This window comes from Scyliorhinus torazame, chromosome 3, assembly GCF_047496885.1.
Source record: "Scyliorhinus torazame isolate Kashiwa2021f chromosome 3, sScyTor2.1, whole genome shotgun sequence".
NCBI classification, from domain to species: Eukaryota; Metazoa; Chordata; class Chondrichthyes; order Carcharhiniformes; family Scyliorhinidae; genus Scyliorhinus; species Scyliorhinus torazame.
Window position 1 is genome coordinate 58,958,652 of NC_092709.1, and position 27,494 is coordinate 58,986,145.

Genomic DNA, 27,494 nt, shown 5'->3' on the forward strand with positions numbered 1-27,494 from the left:
AAAATGCATTCAAATTGTATTACAATATGGTTCTCGCCCTTTGTGGGCAGGAACCATGTTACGCCATTGTTAGGGACGTGGAAAATCGGGAAACGCAAACTCACTGGCGAGAATCGTGTTTCCAGGCTCTCACGATATTTTGTGCCTGAGTCGCCAGTCTCGCTCACAGTTAATACAGGCGCACAATCGCCTCCAATATATCTGACTACGAGCAAGCACGAAATGCCATAACTCAGGACATGCATGAGCGTGTGTTTGTTTATACAGTGTGTGCAGCAAACGAGCACATTGGATAGACAGATCTGCTCCAAAGAGAAAGTGGTTTTATCTCTCTCTGTGCCTGCACAGGCAGAACTGAAAGGGGAAAACACCTGTGGAAAAGAGGAGTTTGTATTACAATCTCCTGCAATTCGATTTTTCATTAAAGAAAAGCTTATGACTGGTTTGTGAAGTACTGTACAGTTTGTTATTACTTATAGATGAATACCTTTAGCATTGTTATAAATATGTACATACTAGAAATTATATAGTTTTGCTTTTGGATAATTTGATGATAGACCTTAAAAACTGGCTGTGTCAGAAGATATCAAGGGTTCTATCTGTCTGCAGGGTTGGCCTTTTATCGTTTACGAGGCACAGAGAGGAAATGGCTAGCCTGTAATTCCATTCTAACCCTGTTAGGGAGGTAATCTAGAGGTAAATTATGTTTTGTAAGTTTTGTACTATTAAAAAAGAGTCTTTAGATTGACGTCTGGTAAAGGTTTCGTGGATTGCGGTCTGGTCAGAATCCATGCATTTTCTTCTTTGTTTCGAACATATCTTACTAATGTTTCACCCACAGTGAAATGCAACTTCTTGTGAGCTAGCATTGACAGTTGTGCTAACCAGAGGGGGGAGAAGAGGTCATTCTCTAATGCGAAGCACAAACATTCTTTCATCTGAGGTGAAAAAGATTTTTCAAATATCAGTATAGTCCATCTTCTTCTTAAATGAATGGGAGTCAGCATCGCTTCATCCAGCTGATTCACCATTGGTGGTGATCTTTCAGGAATCGCTGGAGGCAGGGAGGGACCCAGAGGTCTGGAAAATGGCTAATGTAACACCCCTGTTTCAGAATGGAGGGAGGCAGAGAATGGAAAATTATAGGCCGGTTAACCTGACTTTGATCATTGGTAAGATTTTGGAGTCTATTATTAAGGATGAGATGGTGAAATTGCATGATAAAATAGAGCTGAGTTAGCATGGCTTCATCAAGGGGAGATCATGTCTGACAAATCTGTTAAGATTTCTTTGAGGATGTATCAAGAAAGTTAGACAAAGGGGAACCAGTGGAAGTGATCTATTTAGATTTGCAGAAGGCCTTTGACAAGGTGGCGTATAGGAGGCTGTTAAACAAGTTAAGAACCCATGGTGTTAAGGGTAAGATATTGGCATAGCAGAGGCAGTGAGTCGGGATAAAGAGGTATTTTTCAGGATGGCAGCCAGTGACTAGTGGTGTGCCTCAGGGGTCGGTGCTGGGACCACAACTTTTCACAATATACATTAACAATCTGGAAGAAGGAACTGAGGGCATTGTTGTAAGATTGCAGATGATACAGAGGTTCAGGTAGTATTGAGGAAGCGGGTAGACTGCAGTAAGACTTTGACAGGCTAGGAGAGTGGGCAAAGAAGTGGCAGAAGGAATACAATGTGGAAAAGTGTGAGGTTATGCACTTTGGTAGGAAGAATGGAGGCATAGACTATTTTCTAAATGGGAAAAGACTCAGGAAATCAGAAGCACAAAGGGACTTACGAGTCCTCGTTCAGATTCTCTTAAGGTTAATGTGCAGGTTCAGTCAGCAGCCTAGAGTACTGTGTACAGTTTTGGTCTCCTTACTTGAGAAAGGATGCACTGACACTGGAGGGGGTGCAGAGGAGATTCACTAGGTTGATGTGGAGTTGAGAGGATTGGCTTATGAGGAGAGACTGAGTAGTCTTAGACCATACTCATTGGAGTTTAGAAGAATGAGGGGGGGGGATCTGATATAAACATATAAAATTATGACGGGAATAGTCAAGATAGAAGCAGGGAGGTTGCTTCCACTGGCGGGTGAAACTGGAACTAGGGGGCATAGCCTCAAAATCAGGGGGAGCAGATTTAGGACTGAGTTGAGGAGGAACTTCTTCGCCCAAAGGGTTGTAACTCTGTGGAACTCCCTACTCAATGAAGCTGTTGAGGCTACCCCGTTAGATGGTTTTAAGGCAAAGATAAATAGATTTTTGAACAGTAAAGGAATTAAGGGTTATGGTGAGCAGGTAAGTGGAGCTGAGTCCACAAAAAGATCAGCCATGATCTTACTGAATGGCGGAGCAGGCTCGAGGGGCCAGATGGCCTACTCCCCCTCCTAGTTCTTATGTTGAAATGCAACATTAGCATTCATGTCGAAAGGGCTAGAATACAAAAGCAGGGATGTACTTCTGAAGTTGTATAAGGCTCTGGTCAGACCCCATTTGGAGTATGGTGAGCAGTTTTAGGCCGCATATCTAAGGAAGGATGTGATGGTCTTGGAAAGGCTCCAGCAGAGGTTCACAAGAAAGATCCCTGGAATGAAGAGCTTGTCTGATGAGGAGTGGTTGAGGACTTTGGGTGTGCACTCTGAGTTTAGAAGGATGAGGGGGATTTTTTTGAAACTTACAGGATACTGAGAGGCTTAGATAGAGTGGATGTGGAGAGGATACTTCCATTAGTAGAAAAAACTAGAACCCAAGGGCACAGCCACAGACTGAAGGGACAATCCTTTAAAACTGAGATGGGGGAATTTCTTCAGCCAGAGGGTGGTGAATCTGTGGAACTCTTTGTTGCAGAAGGCTGTGGTGGCCAAATCACTGAGTGTCTTTAAGGGAGAGATAGATAGTTCTTGATTAATAAAGGGATCAGGGGTTATGGGGAAAAGGCAGGAGAATGGGGATGAGAAACATATAGAAGATAGAACATAGAACATTACAGCGCAGTACAGGCCCTTCGGCCCTCGATGTTGCGCCGACCTGTGAAACCACTCTAAAGCATATCTACATTATTCCCTTATCGTCCATATGTCTATCCAATGACTATTTGAATGCCCTTAGTGTTGGCGAGTCCACTACTGTTGCAGGCAGGGCATTCCATGCACCTTACTACTCTCTGAGTAAAGAACCTACCTCTGACATCTGTCTTATATCTATCTCCCCTCAATTTAAAGCTATGTCCCCTCGTGCTAGACATCACCATCCGAGGAAAAAGGCCCTCACTGTCCACCCTATCCAATCCTCTGCTCATCTTGTATACCTCAATTAAGTCACCTCTTACTCTACTTCTTGTCATGATATTCAGGTGGACATCACAGCACATACATACATACATAATGATGGACAGATCAACGGACCAATCAACACACACAACACGACAGCTAATCACAGACAAGAGCATACACAGTACAAAACAGGGAACACGACACTTTCTGGCGACTCGAGCAGGAGACGGCTCAGGGCACAGACCTCATTGCCAGCCACTCAGACATTCACCATGTGCTGAGTACCAGAGTTTACTATGTTAATAGTTGATTGAAATAAAACTGCGTTGTACCATTCGTAACCGTGTTTGTTCGTCTATGTATCAGAGTACCCAACACTTCATGATACCAGGAGTGATTTGATACCTACCCACAAATCTGCCATCCCGCGCCATGGACACCGTCAACACACCGCAGCCGTTGCAAGTCGCTGGGAACCTCGGCGTCAATTGGAAGCTGTTCAAACAGCGCTTCCAGCTCTTTCTGGAAGCCAGCGAAAGAGAGAGCGCCTCGGACACCAGGAAGATCGCCCTCCTCCTCACCACCGCAGGTCAGCACGCCATCCATGTCTACAACTCCCTGGTGTTCGCGGGAGGCGAGGACAAATCCAAATACGAAACGGTCTTTCTCAAGCTCGACCAACACTTCAACGTCGAGGTCAACGAGAGCTTCGAGAGGTATGTCTTCCAGCAGCGCCTGCAAGGTAAGGATGAGCTCTTTCAGTCATTCCTTACCCATCTCCGCATCCTCGCACAGTCCTGCGGTTATGACACCACCTCAGATTCCATGATTCGGGACCAGATCGTTTTTGGGGTCGCCTCGGGCATCCTACGCCAGCAGCTTTTAAAAATAAAAGGCCTCACCTTAGCCCCCGCAATCCAAGCCCGTGTCCTGCACAAAAACGCGACTAGCCGCTATGCACAATTTTAGGCGACCGAATCGGCGCGGCGGGGGTCCTACGCGGCCGGATCGGCGAGCCAGGTGCCCCACGAGGCCGAACGGGTCCAGGCGATCGAGTTCCTCCCGGCCCGCGGCCCGGACGAGGGCAGCCATTTTGCGCGCTTTTCGAGGCCTCTCGTGCTTGTGCGCGCCAAAACCTACGGCAACACTGAGGGACGTGATGCGCAGGCGCGCTCAACGCAAGACCGAACTGCGCATGCGCAGTGGCGCAACGAACGTCATGACGTCACGACGTGCGGCTACTGTGGAGCTGCACATTTAAAGCGGCAATGTCCCGCAAGAACCCGACAATGCCTACGCTGTGGCAAGGTGGGCCACTATGTTGCTTACTGTCGAGCAGCTCAACCTGTCAATCTTCCACAACTCTGACAACCTCGCAGGGACGTGCGGACCATTCAGCCTCCCCATTACGAATCGTGCCCAGATGACATCCAGACCGGTGACACAGATGACCGAGACGCCTTCCGTGTTGCGGTCATTGATGGGAACCGAGTTAACACGATCAATCCGGGTGATGAATGGTGTGCCACCCTGACGGTCAACCCAAATTCGTCGCCCACCTACTAGACTGGACTTATGAGACTTTATACATTGAACTCATGCAACCACTGTGTTAATATGTTTATGTTCTTATCGTTACAGGAATTTGTTTTATCGTTCAACATTTCCCCGTTCTTTGTTTATGGTACAACCTTGTTATTCTGTCACACCCGACATCGCCCCTTGTATATAGTTAAGCCCCATGTACATGCTGTAAATATTGCACACACACACATTTAGCTACACTCAGTACACATCTTTAGTTATAACCACGTAGGCACAGAATCTTGTAAAAAAGGGGGGGAATGTCATGATATTCAGGTGACCATCACAGCACATATATACATACATAATGATGGACAGATCAACGGACCAATCAACACACACAACACGACAGCCAATCACAGACAAGAGCATACACACAGTACAAAACAGGGAACACGACACTTCCTGGCGACTCGAGCAGGAAACGGCTCAGGGCACAGACCTCATTGCCAGCCACTCAGACATTCACCATGTGCTGAGTACCAGAGTTTACTATGTTAATAGTTGATTGAAATAAAACTGCGTTGTAACATTCGCAACTGTGTTGGTTCGTCTGTGTATCAGAGTACCCAACACTTCACTTCTCTCTAATGAAAACAGCCTCAAGTCCCTCAGCCTTTCCTCATAAGATCTTCCCCCCATACCAGGCAACATTCTGGTAAATCTCCTCTGCACCCTTTCCAATGCTTCCACATCCTTCCTTTAATGCGGCGACCAGAATTGCACGCAACACTCCAAATGCGGCTGCACCAGAGTTTTGTACAGCTGCAACATAACCTCATGGCTCCGAAACTCAATCCCTCTGCCAATAAAAGCTAACACACCGTATGCCTTCTTAACAACCCTCTCAACCTGGGTGGCAACTTTCAGGGATCTATGTACATGGGCACCGAGATCTCTCTGCTCATCCACACTACCAAGAATCTTACCATTAGCCCAATACTCTGTCTTCCTGTTATTCCTTCCAAAATGAATCACCTCACACTTTTCTGCATTAAACTCCATTTTCCACCTCTCAGCCTAGCGCTGCAGCTTATCTATGTCCCTCTGTAACTTGTAACATCCTTCCGCACTGTCCACAACTCCACCGACTTTAGTGTAAACTGCACATTTACTCACCCATCCTTCTACGCCCTCCTCCAGGTCATTTATAAAAATGACAAATAGCAGTGGCCCCAAAACAGATCCTTGTGGTACACCACTAGTAATTGGACTCCAGTCTGAACATTTGCCATGAACCACCACCCTTTGTCTTCTTCCAGCTAGCCAATTTCTGATCCAAACTGCTAAATCACCCTGAATCCCATGCCTCCGTATTTCCTGCAGTAGCCTACCGTGGGGAACCTTATCAAATGCTTTACTGAAATCCATATACACCACATCAACTGCTTTACCCTCATCCACCTGTTTGGTCACCTTCTCAATGAACTCAATAAGGTTTGTGAGGCACGGCCTACCCTTCACAAAACTGTGTTGACTATCTCTAATCAAATTATTCCTTTCCAGGTGATTATACATCCTATCTCTTATAAACCGTTCCAAGATTTTGTCCACAACAGAAGTAAGGCACACTGGTCTATAGTTACCGGGGTTGTCTCTACTCCCCTTCTTGAACAAGGGAACAACATTTGCTATCCTCCAGTCTCCTGGCACTATTCCTGTAGACAAAGATGACTTAAAGATCAAAGCCAAAGGCTCAGCAATCTCCTCCCTAGCTTCCCAGAGAATCCTACGATAAATCCCATCCAGCCCAGGGGACTTATCTATTTTCACACTTTCCAGAATTGCTAACACCTCCTCCTTATGAACCTCAAGCCCTTCTAGTTTAGTAGCCTGAATCTCAGTATTCTCCTCGACAACATTGTCTTTTTCCTGTGTGAATACTGATGAAAAATATTCATTTAGCACTTCTCCTATCTCCTCGGACTCCAAGCACAACTTCCCACTACTGTCCTTGACTGGCCCTACTCTTACCCTAGTCATTTGTTTATTCCTGACATATCTATAGAAAGCTTTAGGGTTATCCTTGCTCCTACCTGCCAAAGACTTCTCATGTCCCTTCCTGGCTCTTCTTAGCTCTCTCTTTAGGTCCTTCCTAGCTAACTTGTAACTCTCGAGTGCCCTAACTGAACCTTCATGTCTCATCTTTACATAAGCCTCCTTCTTCCTCTTGACAAGTGTATCAGCCATGATTGAATGGGGGAGCAGACTCGATTGGCCAAATGGCCTAATTCTGCTGCTAGGTCTTATGGTCTTATAATTCTCTGTGAGTCTTTTTTTAAAATTCAGTCATGAGATGTAGGCATCGCTGGTTGGGCCAGCATTTATTGCCCGTCCCTAATGGTCTGTTATGTCTCCTGCAGAAATGTCATATCATGTCTTTACTCAAGCTTTTCCTCCAGTTGATTGATGTTCATAAAAATTTCAGTAGATTGCATGGCAAGAATATGGGTGCTGTGTTTTATGTGAACTGTGACCAGACTCTCCCCAATATTACAGCCCAGCTTCATTCTATCCACAGAGGAGAGAGAGATCAATACAACTGACATGGATATCTCTCCCTGACGGGGGTTCCTTGTAAGAGTTATCCATTGCCTCTCCCTGTGTCTGCATGAGTCTCACCCCCACAACCCAAAGATGTGCAGGGTAGGTTGATTGGCCACGCTAAATTACCCCTTAATTTAAAAAAAGTTATCCATCGTGCTGCTGTGGTGCTCACTAGACATGGGAGCACTGTTATTGGAATCTATCGTAATGCTCTTATGCGTGCCTCATCAAATATGCAGCTCCACGATACACCAAGACAGATTTATTTTCCTTCTACCTTTCAGATTTCCCTCTAAGATTTCAAGAAGCTTTGTGAGCAAAGTTCATTCTTGGCTCTGTTCCAAACCGTCGGTTACCCCCCCCCCCCTCCCCAATTGTGCGAATAATGAAAACCCCCCGTTGACAATGACGGAACCAGAAGATCCTGCCGCCGGCCAATGGCAGGCCACCCCGGCCACTGGAAAACACACTGCGGAGGGGAGGGAGGCAGAACATTCTACCCAAGAAGTCTTTTATGGGCATATTCTAACGTCAGGATCATCCTGTATCCAGGTCTAGAAATAGATGGACACTTTGATAAAGTTATCAATTTTTAGGGCTATCCAACAAGACTGCTCTGGTGGACAGTCCACTTGGATGACCGTTAGCTTTCCATCACACTGAGAGTGTGAACCACTTGTTCCTTTGTTCTGTCTGAGAAATTGTGTTATGGAGCTCAAGGAACTTCATGCACCTGGCCTCTCTGCCAAGCTTTTCGGTTCCTTTCCTGAGACCTGACTGTTTTAGTTCAGGTTGTTTGCTGGAGCAGTGAGTCAGTCACTGTCTTATGTCATACCATCGTTGAATACTGAAGAGCCTCGTCCCACATTAGCAATTTTGGAATTTATGCAGATGGTGGTTGTCAAGGGCATTTGTTGGCTGCAAGGGTTGAACCCTGTTATCAGACTCTTCGGCCTGAAATTGGCTGAGGTCGTTTTTGCAAAATAGGCACATATCTGGATTATGGTCAGGAATCATGATCTTTATCCTCTTCTGGAGCAACAGTCGCTGGGAGAAATATTTATGTTCTTCTCTTCCATGGGAATGCGATGACTCTTATTCAGCATTTGAGTTCCATTACATGAGGAACGTTTAAGTGGCTCCATTTAAATAAAGGGACCACTATAATATCCTCAGAGTGGAGCACATTCCAGCAGGAGCCCTTATGTCTAGATGTGTGGCTTTCATTCTAGAGTTTCTGAGGCACTTGGATCAGTATTAGTGCTTAGAGTCTGTTCAGCACCCTGAATGCAAAAGTTAGATGCCAGAAGATCACCTTTTGCAGCATTGTTTGACACCTGCCAGCATCCAGAAGAAGCTGAAATGATTCCATAGGTGTTTGTTTGTGTATGGGTCTCTGTGTTTGTGGCAGAAGCACTTTGGGTCAGTAGATGAGCAGGAGCCAGTAATTAACCTCGGCCAAGGAGATGAAGGGTAGAGAATCACCCACACCATCCCCTTAACCCAGTAACCTCAATTAACCTTTTTTGGGGGCAATTTAGCATGGCCAATCCACCTAACCCTCACATTGTTGAACTGTGGGAGGAAACCGGAGCACCCGGAGGAAACCCACGCACCCACGGGGAGACTCCACGCAGAAAGTGACCCAAGCCGGGAATCGAACCTTGGACCCTGAAGCTGTGTAGCAACTGTGCTAACCACTATGCTACCATGCTGCCCACTGGAGTACTGTGTACAGTTTTGGTCTCCTTACTTGAGAAAGGATATACGGGCACCTGGGGGGGGGGGGGGGCGGGGGGGGGGGGGGAGGTGCAGAGGAGATTCACCAGGTTGATTCCGGAGTTGAGAGGATTGGTTTATGAGGAGAGACTGAGTTGTCTGGGACTATACTCATTGGAATTTAGAAGAATGAGGGGAAGAATGAGCCCACTGAGAAAGCAAAGCTATTTAGTGGCTCTCCATGCACAGTCTTTAGTACTGTGCAGGAGCTATACCTTCCATTTGTGATTATATTTCTGGGGGCTGTATTGAGTCTTCCGTCAGGAGTTGACAGTGTGGTCACAGCTATCATCTATGTTGTAATGGTGCCGCTGGAAATTCATTTATTTAAAAAAACAACTGCCGCTGAAAAGATCAAATATCATTGATGCATCATTCAATGCCATATATTTCATTTAAAAAGAGCCTGAAATGCAGTTAAATTAGAATTGAACACAACTAACTGTTCCTAATTCACAATTTTGAACATATCCAGAATCATGATGATTCTAGCTATCCCTCAACCTCCCCTCCCCTCGACCACACATATCAGCTAGCACTGCTAAACTGGAGTTAGTAAAGTAGAACATGCTCCTGCTTTCTCTGCCATGCCAGATGAGCCTGAGAGTAACCACGGGCGTCATTCTCCGACCCCCCGCCGGGTCGGAGAATGGCCGTTGGCCGCCGTGAATCCCGCCCCCGCCCCCGCCGAAGTCTCCGCTCCCGGAGATTGGGCGGGGGCGGGAATCCAGCCGCGCCGGTTGGCGGGACCCCCCGCTGGATTCTCCGGCCCGGATGGGCCGAAGTCCCGCCCAGGAATTGCCTGTCCCGCCGACGTAAATCAAACCTGGTATTTACCGGCGGGACCAGGCGGCGTGGGCGGGCTCCGGGGTCCTGGGGGGGGGCGCGGGGCGATCTGACCCCGGGGGGTGCCCCCACGGTGGCCTGGCCCGCGATCGGGGCCCACCGATCCGCGGGCGGGCCTGTGCCGTGGGGGCACTCTTTCCCTTCCGCCTCCGCTACGGCCTCCACCATGGCGGAGGCGGAAGAGACTCTCCCCACTGCGCATGCGCGGGAAACTTTCGGCGGCCGCTGACGCTCCCGCGCATGCGCGGGGAAACTGACAGCGGCCGCTGACGCTCCCGCGCATGCGCCGCATTTCCGCGCCAGCTGGCGGGGCAACAAACGCCATTTCCGCCAGCTGGCGGGGCGGAAATCCCTCCGGCGTCGGCCTAGCCCCTCAATGTTGGGGCTAGGCCGCCAAAGATGCGGAGACTTCCGCACCTTTTTGCCGGCGCGATGCCCGTCTGATTTGCGCCGGCTTTGGCGCCAGTCGGCGGGCATCCCGCCGTTGGGGGAGAATTTCGCCCCACATTCTTCACTGTCATCATGGCAAACCTGTTTATTGGGGGAGGAAGAATAGCCAGGGATAACCTTTGTCAGATCATGGTGCAAGTGGCACGGTGACTCATTTCAATACTATGATTCAAAAAGAGCTCCATCAAAATTATTTTAATGAAGACTGTACTTCTTTAAAGGTTTAGTATTTCCATTTGGTTTTACCATACATTCTTCTCATCATAAATGTTAATTTACTTGCTTTGCAAACAGTATGTCAGAATCCAAACCTAAACTGAGTTACTTTGTTACTTATATTTTGTGAGTTAACATTACAATCATGTTTTGGAACAAATCATTAAGACTTTATTCCCTTTAATCAATCCCCTCAAGCCACTCATCCTGCCCTAAGAAGAAGGAACTTGCAATTATGTAGCTCATTATAACACCTCCCAGAATGGTTTACACTGAAGTGCAATTGCTGTTATCTAGGTAGACACGTCAGTCAATTTTCACACAGCAACATCAAAATAACAAATTAGTGAATAACTAACTCAGCGAATTTTGGTTACACTCATTGAGGAATGAATATTGGGAAGGACATTAAGTGATTTTCTTGCCATTCATGGAATAATGGCGTGGCATTTTTTACATCCACAGACAAGAGTGTTGAGCCCTCAAAATTACAGATTGGGGACTTTGCCTTATATATTCGCAACTGTAGTGGTGTTAGTTAGTCCTTTAAATGCAGCACGGTAGCATAGTGGTTAGCACAATTGCTTCACAGCTCCAGGGTCCCAGGTAGAATTTCCAGTTTGGGTCACTGTCTGTGCATAATCTGCACTTTCTCCCCGTGTGTGCGTGGGTTTCCTCCAGGTGCTCCGGTTTCCTCCCACAGTCCAAAGATGTGCAGATTAGGTGGATTGGCCATGCTAAATTGCCCTTAGTGTCCAAAATTGCCCTTAGTGTTGGGTGGGATTTCTGGGTTATGGGGATAGGGTGGAGATGTGGGCTTGTGCAGGGTACTCTTTCCAAGAGCCGGTGCAGATCGATGGGCTGAATGGCCTACTTCTGCACTGTAAACTCTATGATTCTATGGTCTGCTGCTTATGGGGTGTGCCCATATTACTCAATAACTAACCATACAATAATGTAATCTAGGGGTGGAGCTGCATATTTGTGTCTTTTACCTGTGTGCTTCTTCAATTTTTACAAAGGTAGACAAGAGAAAATATTTGGTAAAAACAAGGCCAACAGCTTGCATTTCTAAAGTGCCTTTAAGTTCGAATGGCATCCCAAGGTATTTCGCACAAACGTGGTCAAGACAAAATGGATGCCATGTAAAGCAGGGTGACCAAAGGATGTATTTCACAATGAGTGAATGCGCAATGACTCATTCACCGAATGCAATTGACAAAAGGTGTCTGTACATTCGTTATACTTGCCCAGAGACACTTTATGGGCTTTTGCATTGTTCAGCCATCAATCAACAAAGTGCAGTGCCCTCTTCAGAGCATGAGAGACCTGTGTGAACCGGGCGCGCAGCTTTGTCTCCTCTTAACCAATCCAATTGAAGAATCATTAATGAGAACTGGAGAGTGTGAACCAGGAAATGCCATTTGGAATATTTAACTCAATGTTAAATAAAGTAATACGTAAAATAGAGGGAAACAAAGACTTGATTAAGAGAGATTAAAATAGAAAGGAATAAAAAGTAAAAGAATAATTATATTGTACTTCTTTAACGTCAACAGTAATTAAAATTTGAAGAAATTAAATTCCACATTGTTCAAGTTAATTTTCAGTACCAGAAAGGTTGTTTGGCAGTAATTAAGGTGCATCATGCTGTTAAAATAGTGCTGAAAGTGGGATGGACAAGTCCTTACATTTTCTGGTAAGTTTAGTGGGTATAGATCAGGTAGGTACAGCAACTTTACGCTATTCCAAGTGTTTCAATGTCTGTCTCTCATCGAGTTACCATCATTGTGCATTCTGGAAGAACAGGATACCGCAGCATCAACCCCCTGATCTACTCACTTAACTGTGCATGTGTGGTCACTGTAAGTTTCTCTCTGTAAACTTTCACCCACACCCAGCCCCACCAAAGAAAATACAGGGTTTCCAAATATAAATTCTGCTCCTTTTGCCCAGTGGTTTAGTGGTAAAAAGCACCAGCAAGAATCTATTACTAAGTCAAATAAAAGGAACAGTACAAGTTCAATATCAGGTGTGATGAATGTAAGAAATTATTATATACTCTGTTTTATATTTGTTACAGTAATGTTATTAAAACCTGGGTTAAGATGTATACAAACAGTATGTCTGCTAAAGCCGTGATGAAGCAGGCGTAAAAGTGGGGTAGTCATTGATTTTAACCATTTACTTGTTTACAGATAGATAGAACACTTTTTATTTTGGAGGACCCTAGGGTGTAGATAATTAGAAGTGATGATCATGGGACATCTTAATGGTAGGAGACTGAAGAATGCCTTATGGTGTAATTAAGGGGTGGAGCCAGGTCTGTCTGTAGTTTGCAGTTTGCCATAGGACAAGATAGATCTTCAGCTGGTTCCTGAAAGGTTCTCGCCAAGGTCTTTGCACAGAGTAAAGCAAGTAAACCTAATTGTTAACCTTGTTTATTTAGTAATTTATGTATTTATTTTTAAATTTAGAATAGCCAAATAATTTTTTCCAATTAAAGTGCAATTTAGTGTGGCCAATCTACCATTCCTGCACATCATTTTTGGGTTGTGGGGGAGAAACCCACGGAAACACGGGATGAATGTGAAAAGTCTACACGGACAGTGACCCTGAGCCGGGATCGAACCTGGGACCTCAGCGCCGTGAGGCTGCAATGCTAACCACTGTGCTGCTCTGTTAACCTTATTTATAAGTGGTCTTTGAACTATATTGGATTGCTTAATTGGGGGTGGCACAGTGGCACAGTGGTTAGCACTGCTGCCTCACAGCTCCAGGGTCTCAGGTTCAATTCTGGCCTCGGGTGACTATGTGGAGTTTACACTTTCTCCCCGTGTCTGTGTGGGTTTACTTTGGGTGCTTCGGTTTCCTCCAACTGTTCAAAGATGTGCAGGTTAGGTGGATTGGCCATGCCAAGTTGTCCCTTAGTGTCCAAAAGGTTAGGTGGTGTTACTGGTTATGGGGATAGAGTGGAGGCATAGGCTTAGGTTTCTCCAAGGGCTGGTGCAGACTCGATGGGCCGAATGGCATCCTTCTGTACTGTTAATTCTATGATGATTCTATGTAGTTGCAGGTGCATGGAGTAATTTAAAGTTTTTCCTTTTGGTAAATATTTTTTTTAACTGTTAACTGTAGAGATATTACTTTGTTACTAATGTAATTGTTTCTGTGTTTAAACTAAAGTTTGTTTTAACATAAAAGATACCTATTGATCAGTATTATCACTCCTGTAGCAAAGTATCCTTTCTTCAGTTTTACGAATTGCAAATTGTTGGGTTTTCGTCTGGGAATCTAATACAGGTCTTTGCTTATGTCAGCCTATGTTCAGGTTATAGAAACAGAACTAAAATTGGCCTCAAGCTTCTCTGCTAGGGAGACAGAAACTGAGCAAACACCCACACTAATGGTCATTATATGGTGAATCACTATGAAAGGTACAGCTATGGAGGTTCAGAGAAAGATAGGATTGGGCACAAGAGTGATGCTTTCCACAATGGAATGGCCACACAGCACCCACTATTTAGCCTTATATATAACGATGATTCACTGGGGCAAGGCTGAAAATATCTGAAGAGCACGGAAGGACAATGATGTGAAGGACTTGCTGAACCTAGCAAAAATACATCATTATCATATTACTGTTCCGTTTCCTGCTTGGCAGACAGCTAAATGGATGGACAGGCTGTCTGTCTCTGTTTTCTCAGGGATGGTCTCAGGGAATGAGGAGGGGGACGGTTTAGTGCTCGGGACCTGCGGTTGTGGGGGAGGGAGGGGAGGGGAGGAAAAGAAGAGAGAGATACCTCACAAAATCACAAGAGAGATGAGAAGTTCAGTGATTGGGTGCAGAGGGGGTGTTTTGGAGATCAGGGATTACAACAGGTGTGAGAGAGAGGTCGCAATCATCGAAGTGAACTCTGAAGGTTCCCTTGAGAGGCTACCTCTGGCCCACCAACGGTGCAGCAAAAAGCACAACGTCTTGGGGAGCTGACAGCTCCCGCCTCCCTATCATTAACAGGTTTTCTGATCGGTGGGAAACCCACACATCATCTGTAAAAAAAATTTAATTAAAGTTTCCAACTACACTGTGAGAATCTGACCAAGGTATATTAATGAGGTGTACCTCCTCTCCATCGTGGAGGACACCGACGGCATGCTACCTGCCACCAAATGTTGAGCAACATGTTAGCGCACAGCAGGTTGCAGTTGCATTCTCTATTTTTCTATTTTGAATCTTGCCCCCACTCTTTCCTGACCCGCTCCTACACGTCATGCATGGGGAGAAGGGGTTAATGTTAAGGTTTAGATGTTCGATAGAATTGAAGTTTGTTTCAGCTGTACAGAGAATGATATAGTGTGACAGACGTCAATGAAAACGTCTCCATTCCAGCTGGTTTAATGGTGCTTGCTGCACAGTACAAGTTCCTCCGTTCGTTTCTTATCTTTTCAGCATAATGACAGGATTTGCTGACTCCTTCCTTTAAAAAGATGGAGATCACAAAAGAAACACCTGGAAAAACACGGATGTGGCCTCTTTTTCTTATTGTCCTTCTGGCCAATCAACCTCTTTGAAAGTCAATGCCCCTCAGCCACAGGAATGCCAAACAATTCTTTTCAGGTACCTCCGTCTTCTCGTCTCTCTTTTCACACGCCAGGAAGTTCCTTTCACAAGGACTTTGCTTGTACATGTCTCCACCAAAACAATGCAATGCGCACAGTAAGTTTTTTTAAACATATGTAATGGAAAGATCAACACAATAAACATCAAAACAGCTAATTAGTCAAGAAATATAAAATACATTAATCATAATACTCCAATTTTTAAGGAACTACTTTCTACTTTAATAAACTTGCTGATTAAAAAAAAAAAGTAATCAACATTACAATTAATTTACTGAGGTAATGCTAAATATGACAGAAACTGGTTCAAAATAACCCAGCATGTTAAAGAGTTCATGTTTAAAAATTAAGGACAAATGAGAAATGCTGACAACATATTGAAACCTTATAATGCTTGTTTTCTAAAACTAGCTAATCCCAAAGGCTGAAAGCCTTATTCTCAAATCTCTGCTAATTATAATGTCTTAAAAATGTAAACCAGAAAAATACACACAACTTTCTGAACAATTCAGGGCCATAATGGAGGTCAAATCTTGACAATTTCTTTTGCCAGTTTTCCTTCCTGTTCCCTGCCCCGGTAACCAGTATACGTGCGTGAGTCTTTCTCACAAACATCGGCAGGGAATTAAATGGTTGGGAACATCATAGCCAAGCTAAACTGTCCTTACTCAATGTCTACATATGTGCAAGGATCCCAGGATAGCAATCAGGAATTGGAATGCTGATCACCTTTCCCATCGCTAACGCAGAAACATGGGAGATCAATTGCAGCATAACCTGACACACAGGGTAAATGTCAAACCTGGGACCCTCCTGGCTCCGCTGCCTCTTCAACCGTGTGAAAAACACAACTAGAAAGCGTAACGTACAAAAAAATGAGTCATCACGTTGCACCGAGGAAGGAGTTCTGTTTTTGGAATTTGATCTTTCATAATCAAAGAATTAGGGATACTATCTGAAAGTCGGTAATCTAACATTCTTCCTTATTTCTTCAAACTCCACAATAAATTATGTTAGTACAAAAGACAGATGCAGACATCTCCATGATTTAATAGTAAGGCTTTAGAGAAACTACACTAAATCACTCGTTCCTAATTGTTTTGAATTGTCAGGTTGACAATAACACTTCACAATAGATCACCCCATATATCAGCCTTGCAGATAGAAGAAACCTTTGCATGTTAGCTGACGCCATAGATGTAACCAGAATGACCAGCAGTTTTTCCCACTAAGGAACAAATTGAACTATCCTCCGCTACTTAGTCGACTGGGTGTTGTTTATCGGTGGGTTTACCTTTTGTTTTGCTATCAAATCAAACAGCTGCCTGGATCAACATAAGTCCCTAGTTCCAGTGATTGAGAACATGAAGGCTCCGTGAACATGAATAAAAATGATATTTTCTTGTGAAGAAAGAACCGTGCAGTGGCAGATAACATTTTGGTACCATTATTTCCTGAGATAAATAAACCTCAGATACAATCTTTGGCACAATTTCAGATATGGGCTTATGACGATCCTATCCACATGCCAAACTAAATAAAGAGGGCCTACCACCGAAGCATGAAGCTCACTAACACTGTGCATGTGAATAAGTGCGAGCAGAATCTTAGAAATTAATATTGCAAGAGGGTGCAGGTTCAAATTGAACGAGCATATGCTACGCAAAATAAAAGTCACATCCCAGATCATTTAGTTTTTAAATTATTTCATTTTCCAAGGTGCCATGAAGCTGAAAATAACCGAGCATTCACCAAGTGAATTTTATGACGAAAACTGGTGACAGGTTGCAACATTCTCCACTGGTTTCAACACTTCGAAAAGGTACACTGCTAAATAGTTTGTTGACGGTACAGAACTTGAGTATTGCTGAAAAAAGATAGTTTGTCAAAGCTTTTTGCCTTTTACTCATCAGGAGAATCACAAGAATACCATTGTCAGGAGGATCAACAACAACTTTATGCTGAATGAGAAACGAGTGCTGAGCAATACACATTACTAAACGCTGACACTGGAAGCTTGATAAATAGTGACGGCCACAAGGATTTCAGATTCCAAGGGATAGTATTCAAAATAGTTTCCACTAAACATTATTGGTATAAGTGGGTTAGGTTTCCAAATTGCAATAAGATATCTACAACTGACAGGACAAAAGCTTGACATGAGCCACCCAACCGGTCAAACAGAAGCTCTGGACCATACTGTGCCATACCTTACCCTTATTAAAGTAGTACAAATGCTGCCTCTTCCAATCTGAACAGGGCAAGCTTTGATGAATTTCAATAGGCTCAAGTAGTAAATGTCTCTCAGTTAATGGATCATTAATTAGATTGCTAAAGGTTTGGATGGTTAGGATGATCCAGGGCAACTACAAGAACTTGCATATGAATAGTGCCTATTGACATAGTGAAGTATAATGAGATAAAAATGAACAGAGAGCCAAAGAAGAGGATGTTATGATTTATTTTATTCATTCATACGGTGTGTGCATCACTGGCTGGGCCAGCAGTCATTGCTTATACCTAACTACCCATGAGAAAGTGGTGATGAGCCGTCTTCTTGAACCAAGTCCATGTGATGAAGATACTTCCACAGGTCTATTGAGGAGTAGAGGGGTTCAAAGATTTTGACTCTTGTCAGAAAAGGAATGCAGATACATTTCCAAGTTTGGACGGTGGGTGACTTGGGAGGGAACTTGCAAGTGGTGCTGTACCAATACCTTTGCCTTTGTCTATCTAGGTGTAGAAGTCCTGGGTTTGAGTGGTGTTGCCAAATAAAAAATTGGCAAGTTGCTGCAGCGTATCTAATAGATGGTAACTCCTGTGCTGGTGGTGGGAGTAGTAAATGTTTAAGGTGGTGGATGGGGTGCCAATCAATTGGGCTGTTTTGTCCTGGATGATGGTGAGCTTCTTCAGTGTTGTTGGAGCTGCACTCACCCAGGCAAGTGAAGAGTATTTCATCATATTCCTGACTTGTACCTTCTAGAAGGTAAGTAGGCTTTGAGTCAGCAGATGCATAAATTGCCTCAGAATACCCAGTCACTGATCTGCCATTGTAGCCACAGTATTTATGTGACAAGTTCAGTTAAGATTCTGGTCAATAGTGATCATCATGTTGATGCTGGAGGATTCAACAATGTTAATGCCTTTGAAGGTTAAGGGGAGGTGATTAAACCCTCCCTTACTTGAAATGGTTATTACCTGCCACTCATTTGCTGCAAATGTTACTTGCGCCTCGTCAGTTGAAGCCTGAATACAGTCCAGGTCTTATTACATTAGTGCACCGGCTGATTTATTATCTGAGTTGTAAATGGAACTGAATACTGTAAAATTATTTGCAAACATTCTCACTTCTGGCCTTATGCTTGAGAGAAGGTCATTGACAAAGCAGCTGAAGATGGTTGGGCCTAGGACACTGCTCTGAGGAACCCCTGCAGCGAGGTCCATGAGTTCAGATGATTGGTCTTCAACATTCACAATCAATTTTCTTTGTTCTAGTTATAAATGCTGCCTTGATATCCTCTCATCTCACCTCTGTGATTCTGTTTTATTGTCCACAATTTTGCCAAGGCAGTAATGAGGTCCAACACCTTTCATCACTTTGATGATGATTAAGCATCGGCTATTAGGGTAGTTAGTGGCTGGACTGGATTTTTCTCACTTTTACTGGACAGGGCATATGTGTGCAATTTTCCACTTTGTTGGAGAGATGCCAGTGCTGTAGCTGTACTGGACCAAGTGGGCTGGAGAGGTAGCTAGTTCTGGAGCACAGGTCTTCAGCACTACAGCTGAGATGTCAATAATAATCTTTATTAGTGTCACAAGTAGGCTTAAATTAACACTGCAATGACGGTACTGTGAAAATCCCCTAGTCGCCACACTCCGACGCCTGTTCGGGTACACTAAGGGAGAATTCAGAATGTCCGATTCACCTAACAAGCAAGTCTTTCCGGACTTGTGGGAGGAAACCAGAGCACCCGGAGAAAACCCACGCAGACAGAGGGAGAACGAGCAGACTCCGCACAGACAGTGACCCAAGTCGATAATCGAACCCGGGTCCCTGTGAAGCAACAGTGCTAACCACTGTGCTACCCTGCCGCCCTGTTGTTGGGTCAATAATCTTTGCTGTATCAAGTGTGATCGGCAATTTCTTGATATCACCTAGAACAAATCCACCCTCACCCCCCTCGACCCAACCACCATCATTGAGGATGAGAATGTTCATGGAGCCTACTTCATCATAATTTACTTAATTGTCTACCATCAAAAGCCAAATATGAACAAAGGCAAAGAGTTTGATATAGAGGAGCCTTTTAAAAAAGGAGGGTTGGTGGGAAGGGGGAAGGAGATGTCCACATTGCAAATGGGTGTGGCTTTATATAAGAGGCCAGAATTAGAGAAATATAGAATTTGGAGCAGGAGAGAGTGTTGTAGGACTAGTGAGTGTTGTAAAAATGAGTGGGCCAGGTCATAAAGGCATTTAAACTCAATGTTCAGAGTTTTAAATTTGAGGCAATGAGGAACCAGGAGTCAATGTAGGCCAGCAAAGAGAAGGTGGAGGATGGAAGACCAGCCAGAAGAGCATTTGAATCATAATGTCGGAAGGGGAAGGATCAGGATTTCAGTCACAGGTCAATCAGGTGAAATCTGAGAGAGTGGCTGTTGTGGAGAAAGGAATCTATGTTGGGGGTATGAAACTTGCTCCAGGGGTATGAAACTTGCTCCAGGAGTCCAAGATAATGGCTTCAGGCTCTCAATATTAACTTGACAAGATTGTGGCTCATTCAAGACTGGATGACAGGCAAGCATCTGACAACAGAGATGCAGTGGAGAGGTTGAGGCAGGTGGCGGAGAGGTAGAACCGGGTGTTGTCAGTATATAGTTGGAAGCTGATCCCATGTCTTGAGGTGATGTTGCTAAGGATCAGTAAGTAGATGAGATTTGTAGAGTTCCCTGATCAACTTTCACATACAAATTAACAGAACAGATAGAACAGTCAGGGTTTGGCTGATTAGAATGTTCCAGTGGCTCAATGGCAAATGCACCACAAGCAAAAGTCTTTTGCAGGGAAGACAGTAAAGCTGCATCACTGGATGTTCTTTCAATACATTGAATGAAGTACCGGGACATAAATTTGCTTTCCGCTAAGCTGAAGCTTATATCTTCACAGGCTGCTCAGTTTTTCTGTGACTTTCAACTTCATCGTCACTTTCTATTGAGCACATTCTCCACTGGACAGCCTATATTCTGGTGCTTGGTCCACTTCAGTTTGTGTTCCTCTCGGAACGTTTCAGTCTAAAGTAAGCTACCTTTGAACTGTTTCTGCTGGCACATTTGCTACATAAATGAGAGGTGTTATTGTTTCTAATTGCCGTTTATAAAGAATAGCATGTGACACCTTCAACTACAAGTCCACAAGAAAATTTGAACAGACTATTCTCACTAAATATATTTTGTTCTTTTGCCTTACTGACTCAAGTGTACTTGGGACAGATTTATGATAGGAAATTTAGGTACCAGGATTTTACATTTTCCTCTTCTTTTTCAAGGTTACAATGAAATGGATAACATCCCTCTGTTGCAGCCATTTCCTCTACTGGCAGCATAGCCGAGTACAATTTATTATTTTTTTTTAGAACACTAATGCATGTATGGCAAAGTTTATTAATGACATCTAAAAACTTTCAAAGAAATTGTTTCAACGTGAATCGAAGTGCTTGAATCATTTTCCAGCAGGCGGATGATGACAAAAAATCTGTTCATCAAGTAGCTGGACAGGTTGGCAGTGTGCAGCCTCCAGCACCAGGCAGTCACAAAGAAAACAGATGACAACAGTAACAGATGTTATATGTCTTACTGCATTTTGATTTAGTTGAAGCAGAGGTAAATTCAGGCTACAGGACTGTACTTGTTAGAACAAGTGTGCACATTTTTAGGGCAAATTCAATAATTCCACACTTGAAGCGAGCGTGGATTGGATTTAAGTACAGAGTTCGCAAAACCAGACTCTTTTCAAGTGTGCATTTACTGTAGAACATCTGAACTTACCCTGTTAATCTCTTCACTTTTATTCATCCGCAAAGCCTTTTAGACAGGTGTGAAATTTTCACTGATTCAGAAAATCTTAGAAGCCAATAAAACCAGCAATTTTAATGACAAACATAATTTTGTGACTAATCCTTTATATTTTTTTAATAGAGTCCTTCTATTTCCTTTGTATTTTATAAGGTTGAAACCAGCTGTTAACTGTCATCTAGTGGCCATGCTAGCCATGGATGCAATCTCATAATGGCCCAAAACAGGATTTGCGGCGGTGAGATTTCAGTTGGGGATCTTCCCCACCTGCCTCCGATGACGCAATCAGATTTGTACCCAGGAAGGGCGCTAGCCTGATTAGCATATTTTAAAACAAAATTGAATCTAATTATAGATCTTAATCCCACTATTTCCACCGTCTCTGCATTGTCCCACCCAGCCAGCGTGACACCACGCCGGTGTGAAACGCAAAAAACAGTTGTGCTGTCAACACCAACGGGCATGCAGGTAAGTATAGACCCCAAGTGGTGATAAATATGATTTAGTGCCAACCTGGCAGTGCCACTCTGCAGCCCTATTGGGGGGGGGGGGGTTATCGCTAAGTTTGGTGGTGGGGGGGCTGGCACACACCCTGATGCCTGTGAGGGGCAATGCCTGTTCGGGGAATGCCCCGATACATGCGTGTGTGTGTGGGGTGGGGGGGATTGTGCCCAAATATTTGCGCGTGGTGGGTGTTCGGGGCGTCCATATCTCTATGGAGCTGGCCTGGACAGCTCTATCAGGCCCCGCCCCACCAGAGTAACAGCGCAAACCATGCCCCAGATTTTCTTTGCTTTGATTGCCAGAAAGTCTGGAGTGAAAACTCTGCAGTGCATCTGGACAGATACACTCTGGTTTTCAGTCCGACCTGACACTGCTAGATTTTTGGAGAATTCCGCCTGTACTTTGTCTTTCAATGAAGGTCCTGCAGCTTTGTTGATTTTTGCTTACCATTATCACCAGAAATATAGCAACAAAATAAAAAAAGCAAAACATCTAGGACTCGGTTTTCAGGCTCCACCCATGTCATGAATGGGGCCCAGAAATACTGGTGCTAGCTGACAGCCTGGTTTCCCGACTCTATTTCCGGAACCACCCATTTTTGTCGGGCTGAGTTCAGGATCCTCACGACTACCTGTCCTATAAACTAGGCAGCTAATTAGGCTCATTAAGATAAAGGAGGTTGATTGGGATTTTCCAGTTGGCTTGCAGTGTTCCCAGGACAGGGAGCAGTTTGTGTGCCCGGATGTGGGCACTAAGCAACAGACTGGGGGACCAGCCCTCCCTGCCTGCCATGGTGTGGCTAAAGCCAAAGGCTGACCTGTACAGGGACTAACCACCTTCTCTCTGCCAACAGTTGTGGCCTGGCTACTCTTTCTGTTATAAATGGGGTTTTTTAAGTTGGAGAGGTGATTAGTGGAGGGGGGGGTGGGGATCACCTTCATGTTCAGGCAGCTGTTTAGTTACCCTTTACTACAGTTTGCTACTCCTCTCAAGTTGGAAGGTCTATGATTGGCCCTCCTGCATCTGGAGCCCACCCACCACTTTACTTGGACAGGGAACCTGCCTCCAGGTTAATAAAGGTGCGTCCGTGCCACATCCCAGAAAGTGACTGTTTTCCCCTGGAAGCAGGTTCGGGCCCGGGAACAGTCCATGGCTGTTTCCTGCCGCCAAAGCAAAAATTCAGCCCCTAGTGTTTGCAACCATAAAATAACATTGAATTCAGACCAACAAGTTTGAAGTTACACTAAAGCTGGTGTGAAGCACTTCCTCAATAAGGGCCTCACAATGTAAATCAGTTTGGCAATTAAAGGCTGAGTTAAGACGAAGCTCTTGGATTAAGACAAAGCCAGGCCCTTTTACATCCACACAAAGTAAATAGCAAATTGGCTGACAAGAAGTTTAATTTTGATGCAAGATCATCCTTTGCTTCAAATCCTGGGAGTATTTGAGACTTTATTTTAGTGCATGAGATGATCACAAAAGGTCTGAGACAGGTTACTTGATACATTGCATCCGACAATTCCTTTTCTCTGAGTGACAACAAAATGGAAAGCAAAGACGCACTGGGACATTCAGGCGCCTGCAACACTGTACAAAGGGGAAAACCTCAAAAGTGTAATTGGTATCCTGGTTTTATTTTCAATCTCTTTGCTATCTATCATCATCATGATTCATGCAGATGTTACAATAAAAACAAATACATTGGAAGCTGCAGGTGAAATTCAATATTGAAAGAACAGAAGCATTAATGGTCCATTTTTCCTATATTATCCTAAATGGCCAATCTTTTATCAGCAACTCCACTGTACATAGTGCACAGTATAAATCAGAGCATCCTGCCAACAGGTTATTCATTATGAACGAAGAGCATATACATCACTCTAATTTAGCTTCTGGGAAAGTAGGGAGGGAAAGAAATGAAGTGTTTTCCTTATGCCTTCTGGTCAGAGTTGTTCCATGGCCAAAATATAGAGTTGACTGAGTGCCAGTGTCTACAATAAACAGCCTAATCATAGGTAATTCTTATAGAAAACAAAATCCCCAAATTAATCAACCAACAAAAGATATTCAATATACTAACGAGGCAAGGGTCTTTTCGGGGAAGGTCACCACCATGAGGATGTTTCTTACAAAAATAGTTATAATGAATTAGGGTTAAATTTACCACATGATTTATTTTTTAAAAATATTGCTTGTTTGTTTAAATGTTGATTATCAATTAAATAATCAAATTATTGACTGATAAATAGGGGAAGGATTTGGCCAGGGGGAATTGTAGAATCGAATATTAGTATCAGTGGGCACAGCTATTTGACTGAGATACTTCTGCAATAATGTTTCTGTCAGCTACTTGTTACTTCAGCACTCTTCAGGCACAGTGGGCATGATCTGACGGCCGCACCGTGGGCAACCGGGGGCACGACGCAGTTGGTAAATCTCGCAAGAGGCGTCCTGTTAGATTTACCCAGCTCGCCATACCTCACAAAATCTGACGGGATCTCAAGTAAGCATTACTTTAATATGCACTCGCCGAAGTTGGCCAATGTGCGGGATCTAATCCCCGCACCTCAGAGACCCTGAGCCAGCGCTGGTTAGTACAGATCTCCACAAAGGCTTACCGGCACTTCGGGGGTCTCCCAGGTGATCGGGGGCCTTGTGTGCTTGGGCTCTGTGCTCAACAGGAGACTGTTTTATTTCCATTAAATCACGCCCAGCAACTCATTTTATCCAACTCTCATAGAGTCATTGGGTCATACAGTCCAGAAGAGGCCTTTCGACCCATCGAGAGTTTGCACCGACAAAACTATATTAAGAGGTGGGTTTGGTACCGACATTTTGGGTGCGACCCACACCGGTATTCACCCAGATGTAGACATTATTTGGGCCTTGGGGAATTTCTCCCTGGTTTAGCCCACACTTAGAAATTTTTTAGCATTGGGGAGCTGAACTTCCCGGCGAGGCCAGCTCTTCAGAGATCGGGCCGCCATTTTGAAAAGCTGCCCCGATCTCTAAGTGAGCTTGATGGTCCCCACACCCTCCACCCATGGGCAATGTCACTCCCACACACATGGGCATTACCCCACACCCCCTCAGGCCACTTGTGGAGCCAGAGGCTTGGCTTTGACTGCACTCCCTTGAGGAACCAGAGCCCTCATCAGCTTCCAAAATGGAAAAATGATTTGAGAGCAGGAACCCAGGGGACTCCTGCACTACTTGCCTGTTTCTCTTGGACTGCCTGGTGGTCAACCTTCTTTTCTCCAGTCCCTTGAGGTGCGATGTGACCACCTTTCTAAACGTGCCATCCACGCAGCTTTCAACTTGCGGATGCACCATATTGTCTCCAGCCGCCACTCGAGCTCCGAAACACGGAGCTCAAGTTTCTGCAGTTGGGAGCACTTCCTGCATATATGGTCATCTAGGATGCGGGTATGGTCCATGACCTCCCACATATGACAGGTCACACATTCCACTCAGCTAATCTCACCTTCCATGTCTTAAACGCAATCTTACTTGCTAACTTTTCAAATTGCTTAGTCCTAAAAGTTACTCGTCTCACCTTAACTTAGTATCCTTTTCTAATTATACTTCAGTCTACTTATCCTTGTATTACCTTTAATAATTACTTATCACTTTACTTCATTATGCTGGCTCTAACTTTTATTTATCCCCGATGCTTCCCAGTTACTTTTTTTCAACTAGAACTGACTGCACGACACCCTTCCCAGTGATATCATCAACATCTGCTGGCTAAACAAATAAATTCAAAATACTATCATAGATGACTTAGAAAAAAAATCTAAAAAGGATAAATACATCAATCATAATTCCATGAAAGGATGTGAGGTCCTTAAGATGAAACCCTCAACTGTTAAAGCTTATGAATCCATACCCTCAATCTATTATGTCAAATTGATGTTGTACCACCATGCTAGATTTGCTGTCATTTAGCCATATCCCCAGCTTCATGTTTTCTACACATGGCACCATTATTGAAATGGCACACAAAGAGAGGAATACCTCAATTTGGATTAGGAAATTCAATAATCAAAATTCTAAACACTGAATTTATAAAAAAATAAATTTAGAGTACCCAATTCATTTTTTCCAATTAAGGGGCAATTTAGCATGGCCCAACCACCTACCCTGCACATCTTTGGGTTGTGGGTGCAAAACCCACGCAAACAAGGAGAGAATGTGCAAACTCCACACGGACAGTGACCCAGAGCCGGGATCGAACCTAGGACCTCAGCGCCGTGAGGCAGCAGTGCTAACCACTGCACCGCCATGTGCTGCCCTAGAATTGAAATAAGAATGCAGTCAGTTGCTTTAACACAAGAGGTTGAGGTTTTATTTTAATAGCAACGTGTGCAAATTGGGTCATCCCATTTTCGGAACTATTTTGGGAAGAAGTGGAGTGTAGATTCACTGAGAGAATACCAGTGAGGAGAGAGTTTAAAAGAAAAGTTAGGATTGTATTCTCTAGGGTGAAGAATGTGAAGGAAGACCTATTACCAATATTCAAAATTATGAAACGGTTTAAGAAAGTGAATAGTAAAAGATGATTGAATGAACAACAAGAGGGCATGAAATTAGGAATTGCGCAAGAGGCAAAAAAGGGGCAGCAAAGGGTTATTGAACACAGAATGCATTATCACACGTGGCTACTGAAGCCAAATCCATCATAGCTTTAAACAGGGCACTCTCTAAATGCTTAAAGAAAATATTAGCAGGATAATAGGATAAGAGCTCCAACATGGTGTTAACATGATTTATTTTATAACCATGTACCAAATGGCTTCCTTCTGAAAGTTTTATTATTCTATGGTGTGAAGTGTACACACACACACACATACTTTCACACAACATTGTGAGAAGGGAATCACAGTTGGTGGTTTGTCAGAGACCCGGGGCGGGATTCTCCGACCCCCCGCCGGGTCGGAGAATCGCCGGGTGCTGGCGTGAATCCTGCCCCCGCCGTGTCCCGAAGTCCCCACCACCAGAGATTCGGCGGGGGTGGGAATCGCACCGCGCCGGTCGGCGGGGGCGGGAATCGCGCCGCGCCTGTCAGCGGGCCCACCCCCGCCGATTCTCCGGCCTGCGATGGGCCGAAGTCCCGCTGCTGGAATGCCTGTCCCGCCAGCGTGGATTAAATCACCTTTTGAACGGTGGGACAAGGCGGCGCGGGCAGGCTCTGGGGTCCTGGGTGGGGGCGCGGGGAGGTCTGGCCCGGGGGGGTACCCCCACGGTGGCCTGGCTCGCGATCGGGGCCCACCGATCCGTGGGCGGGCCTGTGCCGTGGGGGCTCTCTTTTTCTTCCGCCTTTGCCATGGTCTTCACTATGGCGGAGACGGAAGAGACCCCCTCCCCTGCGCATGTGCGGGGATGACGTCGGCAGCCGCTGACGCTCCCGCGCATGCGTGGACTTGCGTCGCGCGGCGAAGACGTTTCAGCCCCGGCTGGCGTGGCGCCAAAGGCCTTTCCCGTCAGCCGGTGGAGCGGAAACCGCTCCGGCATGGGCCCTAGCCCCTCAAGGTGAGGGTTTGGCCCCTAAATGTGCGGAGACTTCCGCACCTTTGGGGCGGCCCGACACCGGAGTGGTTCCCGCCA

The 27,494-nt window shown here is 44.8% G+C and overlaps 1 protein-coding gene across 3 annotated transcripts in view; it reads right to left on the reverse strand.

Annotated features, from left to right (window-relative positions):
* Window positions 1-27,494, reverse strand: part of afg2a (AFG2 AAA ATPase homolog A) — a 721,265-nt gene that overhangs the window by 191,219 nt on the left and 502,552 nt on the right. The window contains exon 15 of one of the 3 annotated variants that reach the window (XM_072495696.1): window positions 15,072-15,381. The exons of the other annotated variants lie outside the window; for them this stretch is intronic. Within the exon in view, the coding sequence (XP_072351797.1) occupies window positions 15,277-15,381 (105 nt within the window). The 3' untranslated portion in view covers window positions 15,072-15,276. Of the gene's footprint in view, window positions 1-15,071; window positions 15,382-27,494 lie in introns of those variants that run through there. 3 annotated transcript variants of the gene reach the window in all.